The sequence below is a fragment of the Columba livia genome, chromosome 19 (genome assembly GCF_036013475.1).
Source record: "Columba livia isolate bColLiv1 breed racing homer chromosome 19, bColLiv1.pat.W.v2, whole genome shotgun sequence".
Taxonomy (NCBI): domain Eukaryota; kingdom Metazoa; phylum Chordata; class Aves; order Columbiformes; family Columbidae; genus Columba; species Columba livia.
In genome coordinates, this window is record NC_088620.1 from 1,023,230 (window position 1) to 1,038,691 (window position 15,462).

At 51.8% G+C, this 15,462-nt stretch overlaps 2 protein-coding genes across 11 annotated transcripts in view; one reads left to right on the plus strand and one right to left on the minus strand.

Annotated features, from left to right (window-relative positions):
- Positions 1–10,337, minus strand: part of SCAI (suppressor of cancer cell invasion) — a 31,668-nt gene extending 21,331 nt beyond the window's left edge. The window contains exons 1-2 of one of the 10 annotated variants that reach the window (XM_065035399.1): positions 10,163–10,337; positions 894–1,048 (exon numbers count right to left, since the gene is read on the minus strand). Coding sequence is in view for 4 of the 10 variants with exons in the window: in XM_065035392.1 (XP_064891464.1) it covers positions 9,514–9,558; positions 9,666–9,718 (98 nt within the window). In the remaining 6 variants the exon portion in view is untranslated. Of the gene's footprint in view, positions 1–857; positions 1,049–9,513; positions 9,559–9,665; positions 9,994–10,162 lie in introns of those variants that run through there. The other 9 variants (XM_065035397.1, XM_065035395.1, XM_065035392.1 and 6 more) reach the window with 9 other exon arrangements.
- On the plus strand, positions 10,259–12,138 carry RPL35 (ribosomal protein L35). The gene is made up of 4 exons (XM_065035406.1): positions 10,259–10,459; positions 10,636–10,772; positions 11,231–11,312; positions 11,931–12,138. The coding sequence occupies exons 1-4, from the start codon at positions 10,457–10,459 to the stop codon at positions 12,078–12,080; spliced, it is 372 nt and encodes a 123-aa protein (XP_064891478.1). The 5' UTR covers positions 10,259–10,456; the 3' UTR covers positions 12,081–12,138.
- Positions 12,139–15,462: the final 3,324 nt, after the last annotated feature.

The following is a 15,462-nucleotide window of genomic DNA, read 5'->3' on the forward strand; positions in this document are numbered from 1 at the left end:
TGAAGGCAGAGCGGCTTTTAAAATCTTGCTTGATACATCATAGATGTAAAATTATGCTTTTGATCATCCAAAGGTGAGCTACAGGTTCCTCAGCAGCAGCACCACACGCTCCTCTGAACACGCTGCCAGGTCTTGGGCTCCGCTGCGTCTCTCATCACTTCAACGCAAGATAAACACACCTCCAACTGGGCAAATGCAGAGCTTGGACTTTCAGCAACTTCTCTATTGGTTCTGGTAAGCACTTTATTAAGCAACAAGTTTCCACTTGTGCAGAATCTCTGTTTGGATGCTATTTGTATCAATAATTACCTACAAGTCCCAATTTAAGCCAAGAAATTGCAAAGAAATGGCAAAAAATTGGTAAATATTCTGAGGTGTCTTTCATCAACTGTCACGAAAACCTTCACAATATCCAAACAGACTTTAGAAACACTTCCCTGAACAAACACTTCGTGCCATCTTTTGGGGCTAAGTTCGTGAGCATACCCTGTCATCCCAGCACTTCCATGACATCCCAGTTTAGCCAGGATGCAGCACACACATCCACTGGTCTTTTACACACCCAGTGACAGTGCACGAGAGCACTGGTGCAAGGACACGGGGTGCACTGCACAAACCGCTTGTCGAACAGCTCCAGAAAAAGGTAGGAAGTATCTACTTATTGTCAGGTAACTGCAACATGGGTGCCAGACAGCGTAAGAGAGTTTCAAACATACCAACCAGATGTCGCAAGCTGTTGGTATGAGCCCAGCAAGCACGACGTGAATCTGGCGAAGCACCAGACTGTGTTTGAAATCTCTCAACATTTACATTCACACAGCACGACACACACAACACCGAGTACTTAAAGCACCAACGTATGAAATCGGAGCGAGCAGCGGGAGCTCACACACGATGTCAGAAGTAGCCAGGAGGCGAGTCAGGGCTGTCAGCGCGAGGGACGACACCCAGGTCCCGTGTGCTCCGCAGCGAGGGTGACCCGAGTCCCGCGGCGAGGCCGGTGGGATCGGCAGCGCTACACCGAGCTGGATCAGGCGCGCGACAGCAGCTTCAGACATATTGGCAAAAATTGAGGCATTTGCTTCAATTGCAAAGTATGTTTCATGAGGTCTGCACATAATTCCTTTAATTTAATAGCAAAGTCAATTTTCTTTTATGCTACCCATAAGTTATACTGCCCAGCTACCCCAAGCACCACTATTATATTATTGGCCAACTTTCAGGTTATAGGCAATTAAGATGTACTTTGAAAGTCTACTGCAAGCCCAGCCAATTCCCAAATATTTAGCACAATGCTGGTTTGTGGAAAGTTAGAGCATAGTACATTAGTACGTAAACAGCCAAATCAGAGTTAAAAGTACAATGACATGAAACCTCAGCCATCCACACCACAATGAAACAGTGTGTGTGTAATGACCTGAAGATGCAGCACAGCTGCCGTGGGACGACCAGCCCCAGCCAGCAGAGCCGGGCTGCCCCACAGCATCAACCTGGGACGGTGGACACGGAGCAGACCAGGTTTCAGTCTCTTGCAAGATAATTAAAAGCAGGTTCTGGCTCTGCCACATACAGCACTCAGAAAGCAGGACTTTGAAATGATCCAGTGCATCTACATGTGTACATGGTGCAGTGGAAAGTCCTATTGAAAATCCTGACACTTCAACAGTAAGCACGAATCCTGCTCAGAATGGACTGGTTCCTCACTCACTACATGGCAAATCTATCTTCATGATGATTATAAAATAACACCATACAGAAAATATATTACAAAGATACTCGGACTGAATCACATCACTGGCACACAGTCTTCCTTCTATGAAAAAATAATCAGGAAAAGGAATAAGGGGTTGAGCCAAGAAAGAAAAGCAGTGAAGAACTGAGTGGAGTAGTACTAAGCACGACCACTTCCCTCTGTGAGATATCTTTAGAAAAGCTGCCAGGAGGTAACTCTTCTACAGATCTCAAATTCAAAGCAGCATTTTGGTTACAGACATGAGACAGGCGCTGCTGCAATTTAAACCCTGGATTCACACAGACACAGCACATGCCTGAATATGAAGGAAAGATGGAAAGCAAAAGGCCAACAGGAGCCATTAAATGATAGGTGAGGCTGGCTGTTCCAGCTGACAGAGAAGGAAAATAAAATCAGTTATCTCACGCACTTGTTTTGGCTTCTCATGCTCCGGAGGGGGTGATACTGGGCGGTGTACAAAGCAAGAACTACTATCACGAGCAGCTCGGGAGAGGAGGAGCTCTTCCCTGCGCTAAAGACTGTGTTGTAATGCAGCAGCGTTACAGACAGGAGAAAGAATTATTATTAGAAACAGCAAGTGGGCACAGCAGAGGGAGGAATATAGCTACTGACATTGCCCTTTCCTCGGGGAGTGCTGAGCTCCACAGGAAAAATAGAAATAAAATGCAACCAGTAGTACATCCACAGTGTGGACCTCCCCTTCTCTTTGGTACCAGAAGTAACCCACAGATCTGTGCTCCTCTTCTGCAAACAGGCAGTTCTCTCAGTTTTGACAGCCCAGCTGTACCAGAAATATCACCTACTTCATTTTTCGGTTTTGTATTTGTCATTTTTTGCTTTCTTTCATGCAAAAGTGTTGGGCTGTTTTGCATGACAATTTTTAAGTAGCATCTTAAAAAAATTATCTCCAGAGTCTGCTAAAGGAGACACTGAAACATTGGTTTAAAAGACTATTAAAATAAGTCAGAAAATGGTGACTTGCAGCAGAACTTATTATTCTCTCAAAGATTCTGCCAACTCCTCAGGCCAAACAAGGCAGAAGAATTGTGCTAGCCAAGCACCGCGCTTCGTGTGCCAGGTTCTCACCACGCTCTCAGAACACACAATTCCAGGTTTGCTTGGTACAACACATCAATAGATTCTAGAAATTCACCCCATTGCAGCACGCAGGGTAGAGGAGAATCCCAGGGGGGATGGGTGCAGGAAGCAGATGAAAGTTTCACAATGCCAGCCAGGATTTTTCAAGTGATGTGTCACATCACTCACATTTCCACTTCCCTGTTGTTTGTTGTCTCTCATCTAAGGTTTTCCAGGCTCAGCTGGATGGGAAAGAGAGCACTTTAGTCCATGGCACGCACTCCTTACCGGCCCTGTGCTCGCACTCGGGCCTGGAGAGCCAGGCGGGCTCTGTGAACCATAGGAGAACACTCTGGTTCGAGGAAATGAAGCTGACAATGAAAGTCAAGTGTAGATATGTTAAATTACCGTATTAGGTGCACAATGCCTTAGCCAGGATCACTGTAACCTGCCATTCCGCTGCCTGGTAGAAGAGGGTGGTCGTAACTTCACACCTGACACTCGCCAGGAAATGAAACCTCCCCCCCCCAGCAAGCGCGGTGAGCTGCCCGGCACACTGTCCAGCACGCCGGCTCTGCTGAGCAAGGCCGGGTGCAGGCAGGGCAGGTTCCTAGAGCTGCAGAGCTGGCTGGACACAGGACTGTGACCTCCTGACAGAGCATTTGTACAACCTGTCTGTCTTCTGTTCAGCCTCTGCTGGTTGTGTCCTGCATCCAGAGGCACCTGGACAGCCCCATCACTTGAGTATTTAGAGGATAAAAGCTGTGAGTACCTACTGGCAGTGCTTTATCTACCTCACTTAAACCATCATTGACAGAACAACTCTTCTCACTAGAGCGTCAGCATTACCCTTAAAAACTCTCATCTTGTACTACTAGAGGCAAACAACCTCATTACAAAGGCTTTGGCAGCACATTTATTCTGTCTGGTATTTTACCAAGGAAACCAGAGCCCGTAGTAGTGAACACAGCAGTCTGGAGTACAGAAACTTCACATATATTATATACAACCTGTCTGTCTTACTTCAAAACTGGAAGAATTTAGTCTTACATCTTTAGGCATTTATACTTTAAACTATCACATTCAGGAAAAAATGGTATGATTTTGTAAGTCTAAGTACAAGCACATCTTTCAGAAGCGACTCTTCCAAAAACCAGAACATGTCACTTAACAGGTCATGACACTAACATGTCATTTAACAGGTGACTTCACGGACCTTATAAATACTGATGTCCATGGCATTCCAGCCCTTCAAAGATATGCACAGGAACAGATTTACTACAATGCAGAGAACTGATCAATGTCACCCAGTGAAGCTTCTTGGCTAAAATTAGAATGAGAATCTGTATTTTACTTCAGGTTTTTAGTACCAGTTGGACCCAAACCCAGCCATTTCTCATCCCCAGCCATTGTTCACGTCAGGGCATTTCTGCACTGCAGCGGCAGCAGCTCCTGGCACAGCCGCGGGCTGGGACGCGGCAGGATGAGCCCGCCCGGCCGGGCAGGGGCCGCAGCCGGGGCAGCAGCAGCTGGGTCCAGTTCCATGTCAGCACACCCAGCCCGTTCCTGCACCCGCTGAGCCCACTGCTGTAACAAGACACACACAGAATGCACAATGAGAGCCGCCTGGGCAGAGCCCGGGCTTCAGAGACATTTTGTGTTTGGACACCACAATAAAAATCAACTCACAATGTAACTTAAGAAAGAGAAACATGCAGCTAGTTTATTTAGCTGATAATGCCGGTCAAATCACGTTCTCTCTGCCTGGATGCTTGCTGATTTCAAAAGGGTACTAAGGAGAAATGCCACATGAACTAGGAGGGTGAAGAACTTCTGTTTTGTAAACAAATGACAGTGCTGCTGATTGCAAGTCACCTGCAAGTGCAACTAGTTCTACTCCAACTGGGAATTCACCAAGGAAGTATTTTTCCTACTAAAAAAATACTAACTTTGCAGCTAACTTGCAGAAGTAGTACTAGAAGTAAGAAGTATCCAGAACTGCAGCTTTGGCATCTTTTCTCCAAGAAAAATGCAGAGCTGCTTATGACCATCACCCCATGGAAACAGAGCATCATCCCTCCTGCCTTCCACATTCAGATCATAGAAGCCACACCTTACCAGCACTCTTCTGAATTCACTATAGGCACAGACCAATACAAGAGACGTGATGTCACCATGGGATGCACGTGGCCTTTTGCAACTGCCTACAGAACACAAAACTTTTGCTTCTCTTCTTTATGTTTCTGCCACTGGCAATTTGTTCCACATTTGTCCACTCTGCGCCCTCTGTGATCCCTCTTTCGCTGCAGTTCGTGACCTTCTGTGTACAGGGTGGAAAAAAAAGGCAAAGGCTAAAAATGTCATCACAGTTGGGCCTCTGCTCTTCCACTGACTTAACTGGCTTGCTACTAAAAATGAGCTCAAGCTCCGAGTCAGAGTTTCTGGGTCAGCAGAGCCCGGGAATCCCTAGGAGATGGTTCAGAAGCAAGGTGGAAGAGGATGCAAGTGTTTCCTTTTATCCAGTTTCAAATCATGAATCTGTAGTGGTGCCTGCATTCCACCTACATGGTACTTGGTAGTCATTTGCATTGTGTGAGAGAGCAATAGCAAAAAGAACATCAGGCTAGCCTACACTTGGCAGGGGTGGGAGGGGAAGAAGGGAGATAGAAAAACACCATCAGCTGCGGAGGGCTGAGCTGTGCGTATTTACATTTCACAAGCTAAACTATTTAGTGGTTTATTTACACACAATGTTCTTGGAGCAGCTAAAATGCCAGTTGTGTTTTATCTTGATTTTGTGGCAATGCACATAAGCCACAAAAATCATAGGAAGAGTCTGCAAATGAGATATGAACCTCATATCTGGAAAAGCACATAAGCCGCTGTGAGAAGGGAGAAAGATTTTGGGAGCACAGGCACAACAAGAGCTGAAATACACTAATTATGACAGGACACCAAAATACAACCCAGGGACTTATACTGTGACCTGATCGTTGCTTTCGAGTCCATGCTGCAGGGATCGCACATCCCAGCGTGGCTCTCACAGGCAAGGCAACCTCCAGCACGGCATCCGGGGCCGCGGGTCTCCCGGGCTGCCCCTCCATGTTAGAGTGAGGAGGGAATTGCAGTCAGCTCCATTTTATGCACACTCCATGGCAAGATGCCAACACAAGTGTTGACTGAGCCAAATCTGGGCCCCCTTGAACTAACCCATCACCTAAAGCAGGGCGGAAAAGCACATGCCTCTCGTATCCACAGCGGCCAAGTTCCTGAAAAGCATCCGAGTTACAAGACAGATTTTTTTTTTTCTTTCTTTGCTCAAAAAACAACCAATGTTTTAACTCTTCAATGTACACTCACTAATTCAAAACTGAATGGTTGCTATACAATGTAGCCTGATGTTAATGCGATGGAGAGACCTCTTTCTAGCAAGTCCCACTATCTACTAGATGGCCCAAATGGCAGTTCAGGCCAGTGAACCATCACAAGGGCAGTTCTCATCACACTCCGCATCTCGTTAGTGTTCCCCACCAAGGTGCCAATGGCTGGTGTCCAACTGGAACCTTACTCTGAAAAAAGAGCACACAGTACAAGCTATGGAAAGCTTTTTGGTCAGCTCGGTTCTCCCCCCGAAGCGGTGGTTGGCAGCAAGCTGCCAGCAAGCTCAGGAACCGCACCGAGAGCATCACACTGGGAATTCACCCGCCTGGTCGGAACTGCTCCTGGACCGTTCCTCCGCCACGCAGCACAGAAATCCCTCTGCTGCCTTCTGCTTTAATTACATTTCAAAAAATCAGCTTCTAGTCTGTGTTCCATTATAATAATAGCAATAATTAAAAATACTTCAGATGACAAGTCCTCTAAACCTGCTGCTCCATCCAGGCTTTTTGGCATCGCACACTTCCTTTCTTGCCTGACATCCTCAGGGAACCAGAGCAACGGTTATTCTATCCTGCTCCTCTTGCAGGCCTGCACTGCACTCTCTCAGCACATGTAAACTGCTAGGTAATATTTGTGTTGGCAACTAACCCACATACTTTATAGAAACAGACCTCTGTTTGACCCTCCATGCAGCTCCCACACACAATTTGGTCCACTCCTTTAAGCTGCTCCCTCTGCTGCAACACGTACCCCATTCCACACCTCTGCACACACCAGAGCAGCGCTAGTGCTTAAAGGGAGCTGCTCAGCCGCCAAAGCCAAGCCTGCAGAATGTTCTTATGCAAGAAACCACAGAAAATGATTATAAAACTTGCATGTACAGGACCTGGTTTTCCTTCTACAAAAATTGCTGCAACTGAAGATTTTGGTGACAAAAAACCCAATGCCAAAAAAATTAAAACAAAGCAAAAACCATGAAAACCCTAACCTATGAAAAGTTCTGTGAAAAAAGACAGCAACACACAAGTTATATCGTGCTTTGGGGAGTTAGTGGGAGGTGTCAGGGTTTTTTGTTTAAAGTACAGTTAAATTTTAGCTATTTAAGCAGTAACGGCCCCTCAGAACAGATTTTCACGTCAGAACTCTTCCCCCCTTGCCCAAAGTGCACAATGCAGAATAAAAGATAAGCCAACAAAGTAACACATCCAGGTGATCAAATTAATCCCCATTACCCATTTATTCCACAACAGTTTATAAACAACTCCATTTAAAGCCAGCAGAACTAAACCAGAATAAAAGCGATGCAAGAAGAGGCACAGTGTGGCTGGCAGGGACACGGCGAGCGCGGCTGCAGCGGAGCAGGGGCTGTGCAGTCACAGCGTGTGACAGGAGCAGCGCTGGCAGCAGAGGAGGGAGCGACAGCCCCGGCCTCCCACCCGCCTAAATCTGTGCCTTCCGTGCAACACCACTGCGTTTCAGCACAGAACTGAGACAGGGGAAAAGCCTCTGACAGGTTTTAACTGTTATCCTCCATTTTTATTACTTCCTCAAATAAAACAGTAACACATAAACGAATAACGATACAGGCCAGCTAAATATCCCTCCTGCTGCTAAACACTTGGGCATTTTATGACTTGTAGATCTGGTTTCTCAGCTGAGAAGGTGAACACACAACAGGGTGCTGCTGTCTGCATCCTTCTTACATGTAGAGTTTAGCCTGACTAGTCATCTTTGTGATAAAATCTTCCAATGTTTGCAAGGGACATGGATTGCCAATTGCATTTTGATACTGTGCTGTACCTATATTTCAAGATAAAACAATTACAACAATGATCACAATCTCCTTTATAGCACAGCGCAGTATTTCTTCTCTCTATGTAGTTTCTATAAATGGTTTTTATATTTTCTGTAGCAAAGTAGCTGGATATCACGTTTGTGTATACTCTCTGTATTACTTTGGCAGCCCAGAATGATCAGAGAACTATGCTCTTTGCTTCTAATTGACTCATTGATTCTTTAATTTAACATAAATGGTGACCCAGTTTATTGGAACATCTCTAAGAACATGACCTACAGTCAGGTGTCACGCTTCTTAATCACCGCCGCAGCAGTCTGAGCAAGGGAAGTCACAACTCTTACACAACAGGGTTCACACAAGGCAGCAGTAACCACATCTGCAAACTTCCATAGCAAGACCTGTAACAGGAGGATCTTCTACGATTTCCAAAGGCTGCCACCAACACTGTGGTTCTGTTGCTCACAGGAATGGTGGGAGATGCCTCAAAACAGCATTTTAACCATCACATGGTCTAACAGTGCTGCTTTGCATTAGCTTAGACAAGATGGACTGCATTTGGATAGCTCTTGGAAAAACTAGCAATCTTCTGTATTAAGGGATCCATTTTGCAGGTTGAAGGACTAGAATTGCGTAGCCAAGACACAGCTTAAACAAGCAAGCTTGGAGCCTGGTTATTAAGTTGCAGAAGTGCAACTCAGGCTTTGACAAAAACAGGTCCTGTTGTGAGGTGGGAGATTAGACCCAAACTCTGAAAACCTGCAGTCTTGATCCTGAGTGTTGTATCTTGGGGAGCCTTTGGTTATTGCCATTTTTATAGCTAGTAACAGGCAAGAAATCAGGGGGATGACCCAACGTAGCAATCATCCAGCTTCTATCTCCAGGGGGATTTCACCTCACATACTAGCCAGGTCATTAATCAGTACAAACCAAGAATTTGGTGAAGAGGGAGGTGCCAAGATGAAAGTTTTAAATCAAAACAAATTCACAATGGTTCAGTTAAACTTGCAATCTGGATTTCCAACATTGCATAGGCAGCTATTGTAAAACCCAGCAATATTTCATCCAAAACGATTCATTCGCTGATGCAGAACTGCGGGTACCTGTCAAAGGTGTGCGAAACACCTACGGCCTCCCCAGCTGGGAGAGGTGGGGTGATGAGAGGGAAGACACCATAAAAAACAGAGAACTTCATAAAGCGGGGACCATTTTCTTAATTATTACAGTTACACTGCAAGTCAAGGCCTAAGCACAGAACGTGTCACATCGCATTTCTCTTCTCCATTAACGGCAGAGCCAGCGGCGAGCGCGGCTCCGTGCCCGGGGCCTGGGCAGCCTCAGCGCCGCGCTGCCCCCAGCCCGGCCAGGGCACACACCTGCGAACCTGCGCCCGCTTTCGGAAGGCGCCAAACGCCGCGGTGAGGCCGCCCCGCCGCCGGAGCATGCCCACGGGAGGGGGCGCTGGGCACAGCCCCGCCCCACCTGCCGCGCCGCCCGACCGCCTTACCTGGGCTCCCGCCTGCGGCACGGCTTCTCCGCGGGGCCTGCAGCTCTGCGGGGCCGAGCCGGCGGTGAGGGGGAGCCGCCGCCGGGCCTGCCCCGAGCCGCCCGCAGCCGCCACCGCTCCCTCCCGCCCGCCCACGCCACCGCCCCTCGCACCTGGAGGCCGGGCCGGTGTGGGGCAGGCGCTGCCGGGCGGCTCCTCTCACCATCCGCACCGCCCCCGCCAGCTCCCGGGAAAAGCCGCCAGCGCCGCCGCGGCGAAGGCTTCGGCTGCGCGGAGCGAGGCTGCCGCCTCACGCTAGTCTGGGCCAGCCCCACCCGCTCCTATTGGCTGAGCGCCCGGGATAACAGCGAGGCGGCTCTCTGATTAGTGGCGCAGGCTGTCAATCAGGAGCCCCCGGTCCTCCCGCGCGGGGCCGCTGAGGCACGGCGGTGCCTGGATACGGCGGGAGCCGGCGCCACCGTGCGGGGAGGCCTGTCCCGCCGAGCCGGACCCGACCCGCTCCCTCCGTCCGTTCCTCGGCCCGTCCCGCCCGGCCACCTGCGCGCACGGCCACCCCGCTGCCGCTGCCCCAGCCCCGCTCTGCCGCGGTGGCCGCTCCCGCCCCACCCGCCGTCACGTCCCCACCGCTAATGGAGTAAGAGTGCCGCACCTCGGCCAGCGCGGGAACACCGGCTCCGCTCTGACAGGGCTCGGGCGGCTGAAGGAGACGCGGGGGCCGGCGGCAGAGCGGCGCAGCAGCCCCCTCCCCAGGGGCCGGTGCCCCGGAGCCTCCCGCCTTCCCTGTCAGCGCCGGGCCGGTACCACCGCACTGCCCGCGGGGGAAGCGCAGACTCCTCCCCCCGGCCGGGCGCGGATTGGTAGGCTCCGGCCGGCAGCACCCTCCGCCCCCTGTCCCCGCGCGGCTTCCGTCCCTTCCGCCCCGAGCCGCGCCGGTGCTGCCATCATGGTGAGCGGGCCCTGTGCCTGGGCCGCAATCCGGCGGCATCCGGCGCCGCGCAGGGGGGAGAGGAGGGCGGGCGGCGGCGCGGGGCCGGCGGGGCGGCGGGAGGCGGCGGGAGGCGGCGGGGCGCGGCGGGGCGCGGGTTCCCGGGAGCGGGCTGACGGTCTGTGCGGCGCCCGCAGGCCAAGATCAAGGCCCGAGACCTGCGCGGGAAGAAGAAGGAGGAGCTGCTGAAGCAGCTGGACGATCTGAAGGTGGAGCTGTCGCAGCTCCGCGTGGCCAAGGTGACCGGCGGGGCCGCCTCCAAGCTCTCCAAGATGTGAGTGCGACCGGCCTGGGGCAGCGGTGCTGGCGGCGATTCTGCGGGGGGCGGCGGCCTCCTCGGGACCCGCCTGGGAGCGCGGGCCGCGGAGCGATGTGTCTGGGGGGGGCTGGCGCAGGCCGTGGGGCAGGCGCAGTTTGTGGAGCTGGTACAGGCTGTGCGGGCACCTTGTTCTGTAAAAATAAGAAAAAACGCTGTGGAAGGGGCACAGGTGCTTGTAGGCTTGAAAACCCATTTGTGCGTCTATTTTCTCGGAGATCACAGCGTGTTAGGGCTTGGAAGGCACCTTGAAAGGTGTTAAGCTGAGATGTGCCAGGAGTTGTTAGTGTTTTGCTCTAGCGAGCACAACGTGAGTTACTTGGTTGTAGCATGCACGCATTTTCTGTATGCTGGTCCTAAATCTGTGGTGCTTGTTTCTCAGTATGTTCTGAGACGTGTTTTTTTCCCACCTGCAGACGTGTGGTGCGCAAATCCATTGCCAGAGTCTTAACTGTTATCAACCAGACCCAGAAGGAGAACTTGAGGAAGTTTTATAAGGTAAGTCCAAGTATCTTACATAGTGCTCTTCTTTCTCTTATTGTTTTCAAATACATAGTCTGAAGGAAGGAACTAATTTTGTGGGTTGTTACTTGAAAGCTTAAAACTCAAGGAAAAAAATCCTCATTTGTGTTTAGTTGTAAAATTCTCTAGTCCTGATTATTTTTTAACTATTACTGCAAGACTGCCCTGAGTTCTGTGGGCCGGGTGTGCACCTGCTGCTGCCAGGTCCATGTTCTGCGCAGCATCACCTCTCCAGGGTGCAGTGTGCTTCTAGAAAAGTTTCTGTGATTTTCAGAATATTAGTTCTTGGGGGCCAAATAGAATAGGAAAAAAATAACTTTTCAGGGGGTGTTGGAAAGCTGGAACTTCTAAGATGAAGCTTTACTTAAACCTGAGCCAACGCTAGCACAACTGGTACAAGAAATAGAGTCAACGCATGTTTCCTGCTGGACAGAAGTTCTCTTAAGCTTTGGGCTGTAGTGACAGTGCCATCACAAAGGAGCATAAACTGTTGCTGCTGGTGTTCTTAGAGGCAGCTCGGCTCCCTGTGAGCTCGCGCACCAGTTGCTGCCTCGCAGCCTCTCAAACTCAAACGTTGTGTGTTTTTGCAAACAGGGCAAAAAGTATAAGCCTCTTGATCTGCGGCCGAAGAAGACTCGTGCCATGCGACGCAGATTAAATAAGCACGAAGAAAATCTGAAGACCAAGAAACAGCAGCGAAAAGAACGTTTGTACCCTGTCCGGAAATACGCCATCAAGGCATAAAACCACAGTGTGCCGACAGTTATTAATTATATTGGCTCATTAAACAGAATTTTCTTTGGAGGCTGTCACTGGTGGTTTTTTCAGTGCGGTGGGCTAAAGAACTCGTCAGCTTTATGCAGGTGAATTGGAGGATTCACAGAAAGTTTATTGCAACTTCGATTGGTAATGAAAATGCTAACAAAACCTGCCGTTTGGGTTTGTTGGGTTTTTTTTGAAGAGCAGGCAGATGAGTACGGATCTGTGAAGCTGGTTCAGCTTAACATGTAAAAAGTATTTAGCTTGAGGTCGATTTAAAATGAAAACTTCACAGGGATGTTCGCAGTGAGCCGGAATTCATCCCTTCAGTAGCGTAAGAGTAAATATTTGAAGTTTCTGTCTTGTGCCAGTGTTTAAGTGTTTTGGAGATGAACTAATTTGCTGAGGTGGTTTAGAGGACTTCATTGAGACGGAAGAATTCTGCTGGCGCTTGTTCTGGATGTTAGGAAAACGAGGCAGGTGTGATAGTTTCAGACCGAGTGTTCTTTTAGTGTGCGTGTGAAGACTTGTTGAGGTCCAGTCGGGAAACTGGACTCGAGAGGAGCTGGTTGAACCAGGAGATTTTACCTCTGAGGTTTCAAGGCACTCCCTGGTCTCACAGCTCCACACTGTCAGCTGAAGCAGTGAAATGGTTTGACTTTCTGTCCCCGACGGAGTTGGTTGGAACTCGGAGATGGAGTTGTGATTCCAAAGGCCTTTTTTGGTTCGGATGTGAGGAAGAGTTAGTGCTGCTCGAGCATTAGTGCTGCAGCACTTGTGGTTTGCGTTAGTGTAGCTAATGCATTCGCACATGAAAAATTCTCTACCCATTATGGAATCCTTAGATTGGATCCAGATTCTGTTTAGGAAAAAGATCTTAATTCTGCTCTCTGAGCTTACCATAGATCTGAAGGACTCTTAAGCCTCAAGTTTTAGCCAGAGAGATCTAATTATGTGTGGTGAAGTGCGTTTCCCATGTACTGAGCTGTGGGGAGGGGTAGCTTTGCGGTGATGCCGGTGCTGGCAGCGCGGTGGCTTTGTTAGGAGCTTAGTGTGGGCCTGCACGCGATACGTTTGCAGCCGAGGGCGCAGCCTGGAGCTGTGAGATGGAGCGTTGTGCGTGGAACCGTCCTCTGGCTCGTGTCTGTGGGACCACGGCGGGGGTACAAACGCTTTGTGTTGCCATCCTGTGGGGCAGCAGCTCCTGGAGGAGCACAGACCTGTCACCAGCACGCGTGGCCATGCGGCACATTGCTGCGAGGATCCCGGCCCTGCGCTCTCCTGCCCGGGAGCCTGGTGGCTGAAGGGGCTGTGGGAGAGGCTGGTCCTGGGCTGGGAGCGGGGCAGGGGCTGCTCCTGTCACATTGTGCCCAGCTGTGTTTGGGCTTCTCTTCTGGAGAGACGTTCTGTTCCCCTGTGCTCCTCCACAGCGTGTCGCAGGTGAGCCTGGTGCCTCTCACTGACGCGGAAGAGCAAACACAGGTAGGGCTGGAAGCTCCTCTGGAGATCTCTGGTGCAACAGCCTGCTCAGAGCAAGGCCACCTGGGAAAGTAAATCACTTTGTACAACTTTTCAGGTGTCTATTGGGTGTTTCCATTACAACCTGCTGTATTTGTTTTGAACCTTTTTTCTCTGGTTGTTACGGGGGGTGCCTGGAGCCCCTGTCCTGGGGCACCCTGCTGTGCTCCTGCGCTGACCCTGCGTGGCTGCAGACTCTGGCCCTGGGTTTAGCACCGGTGTTGGCAGAGCCTCAGGGCCTCCAAGGCTCAAGATGTTTATTTTTCCCTTGTAGCCGAGGCTGTCCCTCGGTGTTAGCGCAGACTTCCCAGGGAATGCTGTTCTTCAGCAAATAAATAATTTCCAGGGTGGGGATGAGGAAGGAGGAACAGCCGCTGGCTGACTCGGGGCACGGCCCGGGGCTGGTGCCACCGCGCAGGGAGCCCTGGCCCTGTGCCCTGGCGAGCGCTCAGCAGACCAGATGTTCCTCGTCCCCGCTCCCCAGCACAGCGGGCACCGGCCGGGTGCAGGTGGTGTCTCTGGGAGCTGGCAGGACCTGCTCCTGGGCCTCATTCTGCAGTTCCCTGGGGGAAGCGAGGAGCTTCACCAGAGGGCAGAGGCAAATGTGAGTCGTGCAAGGTGTGGGTGGGAAAGTTCCAGCTCCACCTCCCTTGGCTTGTGTTCGCTGCGATGGACACAAGCCCCAGCCCTTCTGACGCTCCTGGCATTGCTCCTGTCGCCTCCCTCCTCCGAGATGGCTCCTTAGCAGCTCCCCTGAGCACCGACACTGAGGGCTGACCCTCGTTTGCACAGGGAGTGGGACATGGCAGGACAGGCAGGGAGCTTGGAGTGTCCCCCACCGCACTGTGCCACCTGCTGCCCCCACGGGCCGGGGCAGACAGGTCCCGCGTGGCTGCGTGCGAGCAGCGTGTCTGGGGCATCGGGCTGACAACAAGCCGCACGTTGTGAGCGCCCAGCCCAGCGGGGAAATGCCGCGTCCCAACAGCCACGCGGGCGGCTCAGGTCTGCCCGGGGCAGCCCCCGCTCCCCGCTCTGAATGCCCGTTTTGTTGGCTGGGCTGGGGGAGGACTCAGCACCACGCTGCCCCGGTCTCCTGCTCCCATGAATACGGGCAGTGTCTGGAGCGAGGGCTGCCCCGCAGGGCCCTGCTCCTGCCGTCCCGGGGGCTCCCGGCCAAAGGTGGCCCTTGGGATCCAGAAGCCAGTGCTGCTGTGTGCCGGGGCTCCTGGCTCCCTGCCAGCCGGGCTGCGCTGCCACAGGGTGATGGAGAAAGCCTCTGTGCCCGGGAGCGGAGCCTGGCCATGGGAGCAGCCCGTGGGCAGACCTTTCCTTCCCCTCGCACTGTGCTGTGGGGCACTGCTGGGGAAGGGGTGTTTGTGTGCTGCACCCACCACCCCGAGGGGCTGCCATGCCCATGGGGCCGGGGTGGTTTGGAGCTGCCAGCAGTGAGCCTGGGAACCAGTTTCTGTTTCCACTGGTGAGTCAGCAGCAGCACTGCCAAGGCTCGTGGCTTCCTACCTTCTAGGGGAACCTCGCCATCCACGTCCTCCCGGGCTCCCTGCTGGCCCTGGGTGCGATGGGCTGGCGGGTCTCAGCAGGAATGTGCCCATCGTGGCGAGTCGCTGCCCTGCCAGCCACAGCTTGGGGATGGGAGCGCAGAGCTGCCCCAGCAGAGCGTGTCCTGTGGCGCTGCCGCTGTGCCGGGAGCCAGGGCACGGCCCGGGAGGGAGAGGAGCGGCACAAAATGCCTTCCTGCCCTGTGCTGCCAGGGCTGCGCCAGGCCTGCCGGCGGCGGGGACTGTGTGGAGGAAAGGATCAGGGAGAGCAATAAAAATAGATCCCTCTGACA

Excerpts from the sequence above, each read along its gene's own strand:
- RPL35 (XM_065035406.1), top strand. Across the intron at positions 10,773-11,230 it reads GCCTCCAAGCTCTCCAAGAT|ACGTGTGGTGCGCAAATCCA; the intron begins GTGAGTGCGACC and ends TCCCACCTGCAG. Across the intron at positions 11,313-11,930 it reads ACTTGAGGAAGTTTTATAAG|GGCAAAAAGTATAAGCCTCT; the intron begins GTAAGTCCAAGT and ends TTTTGCAAACAG.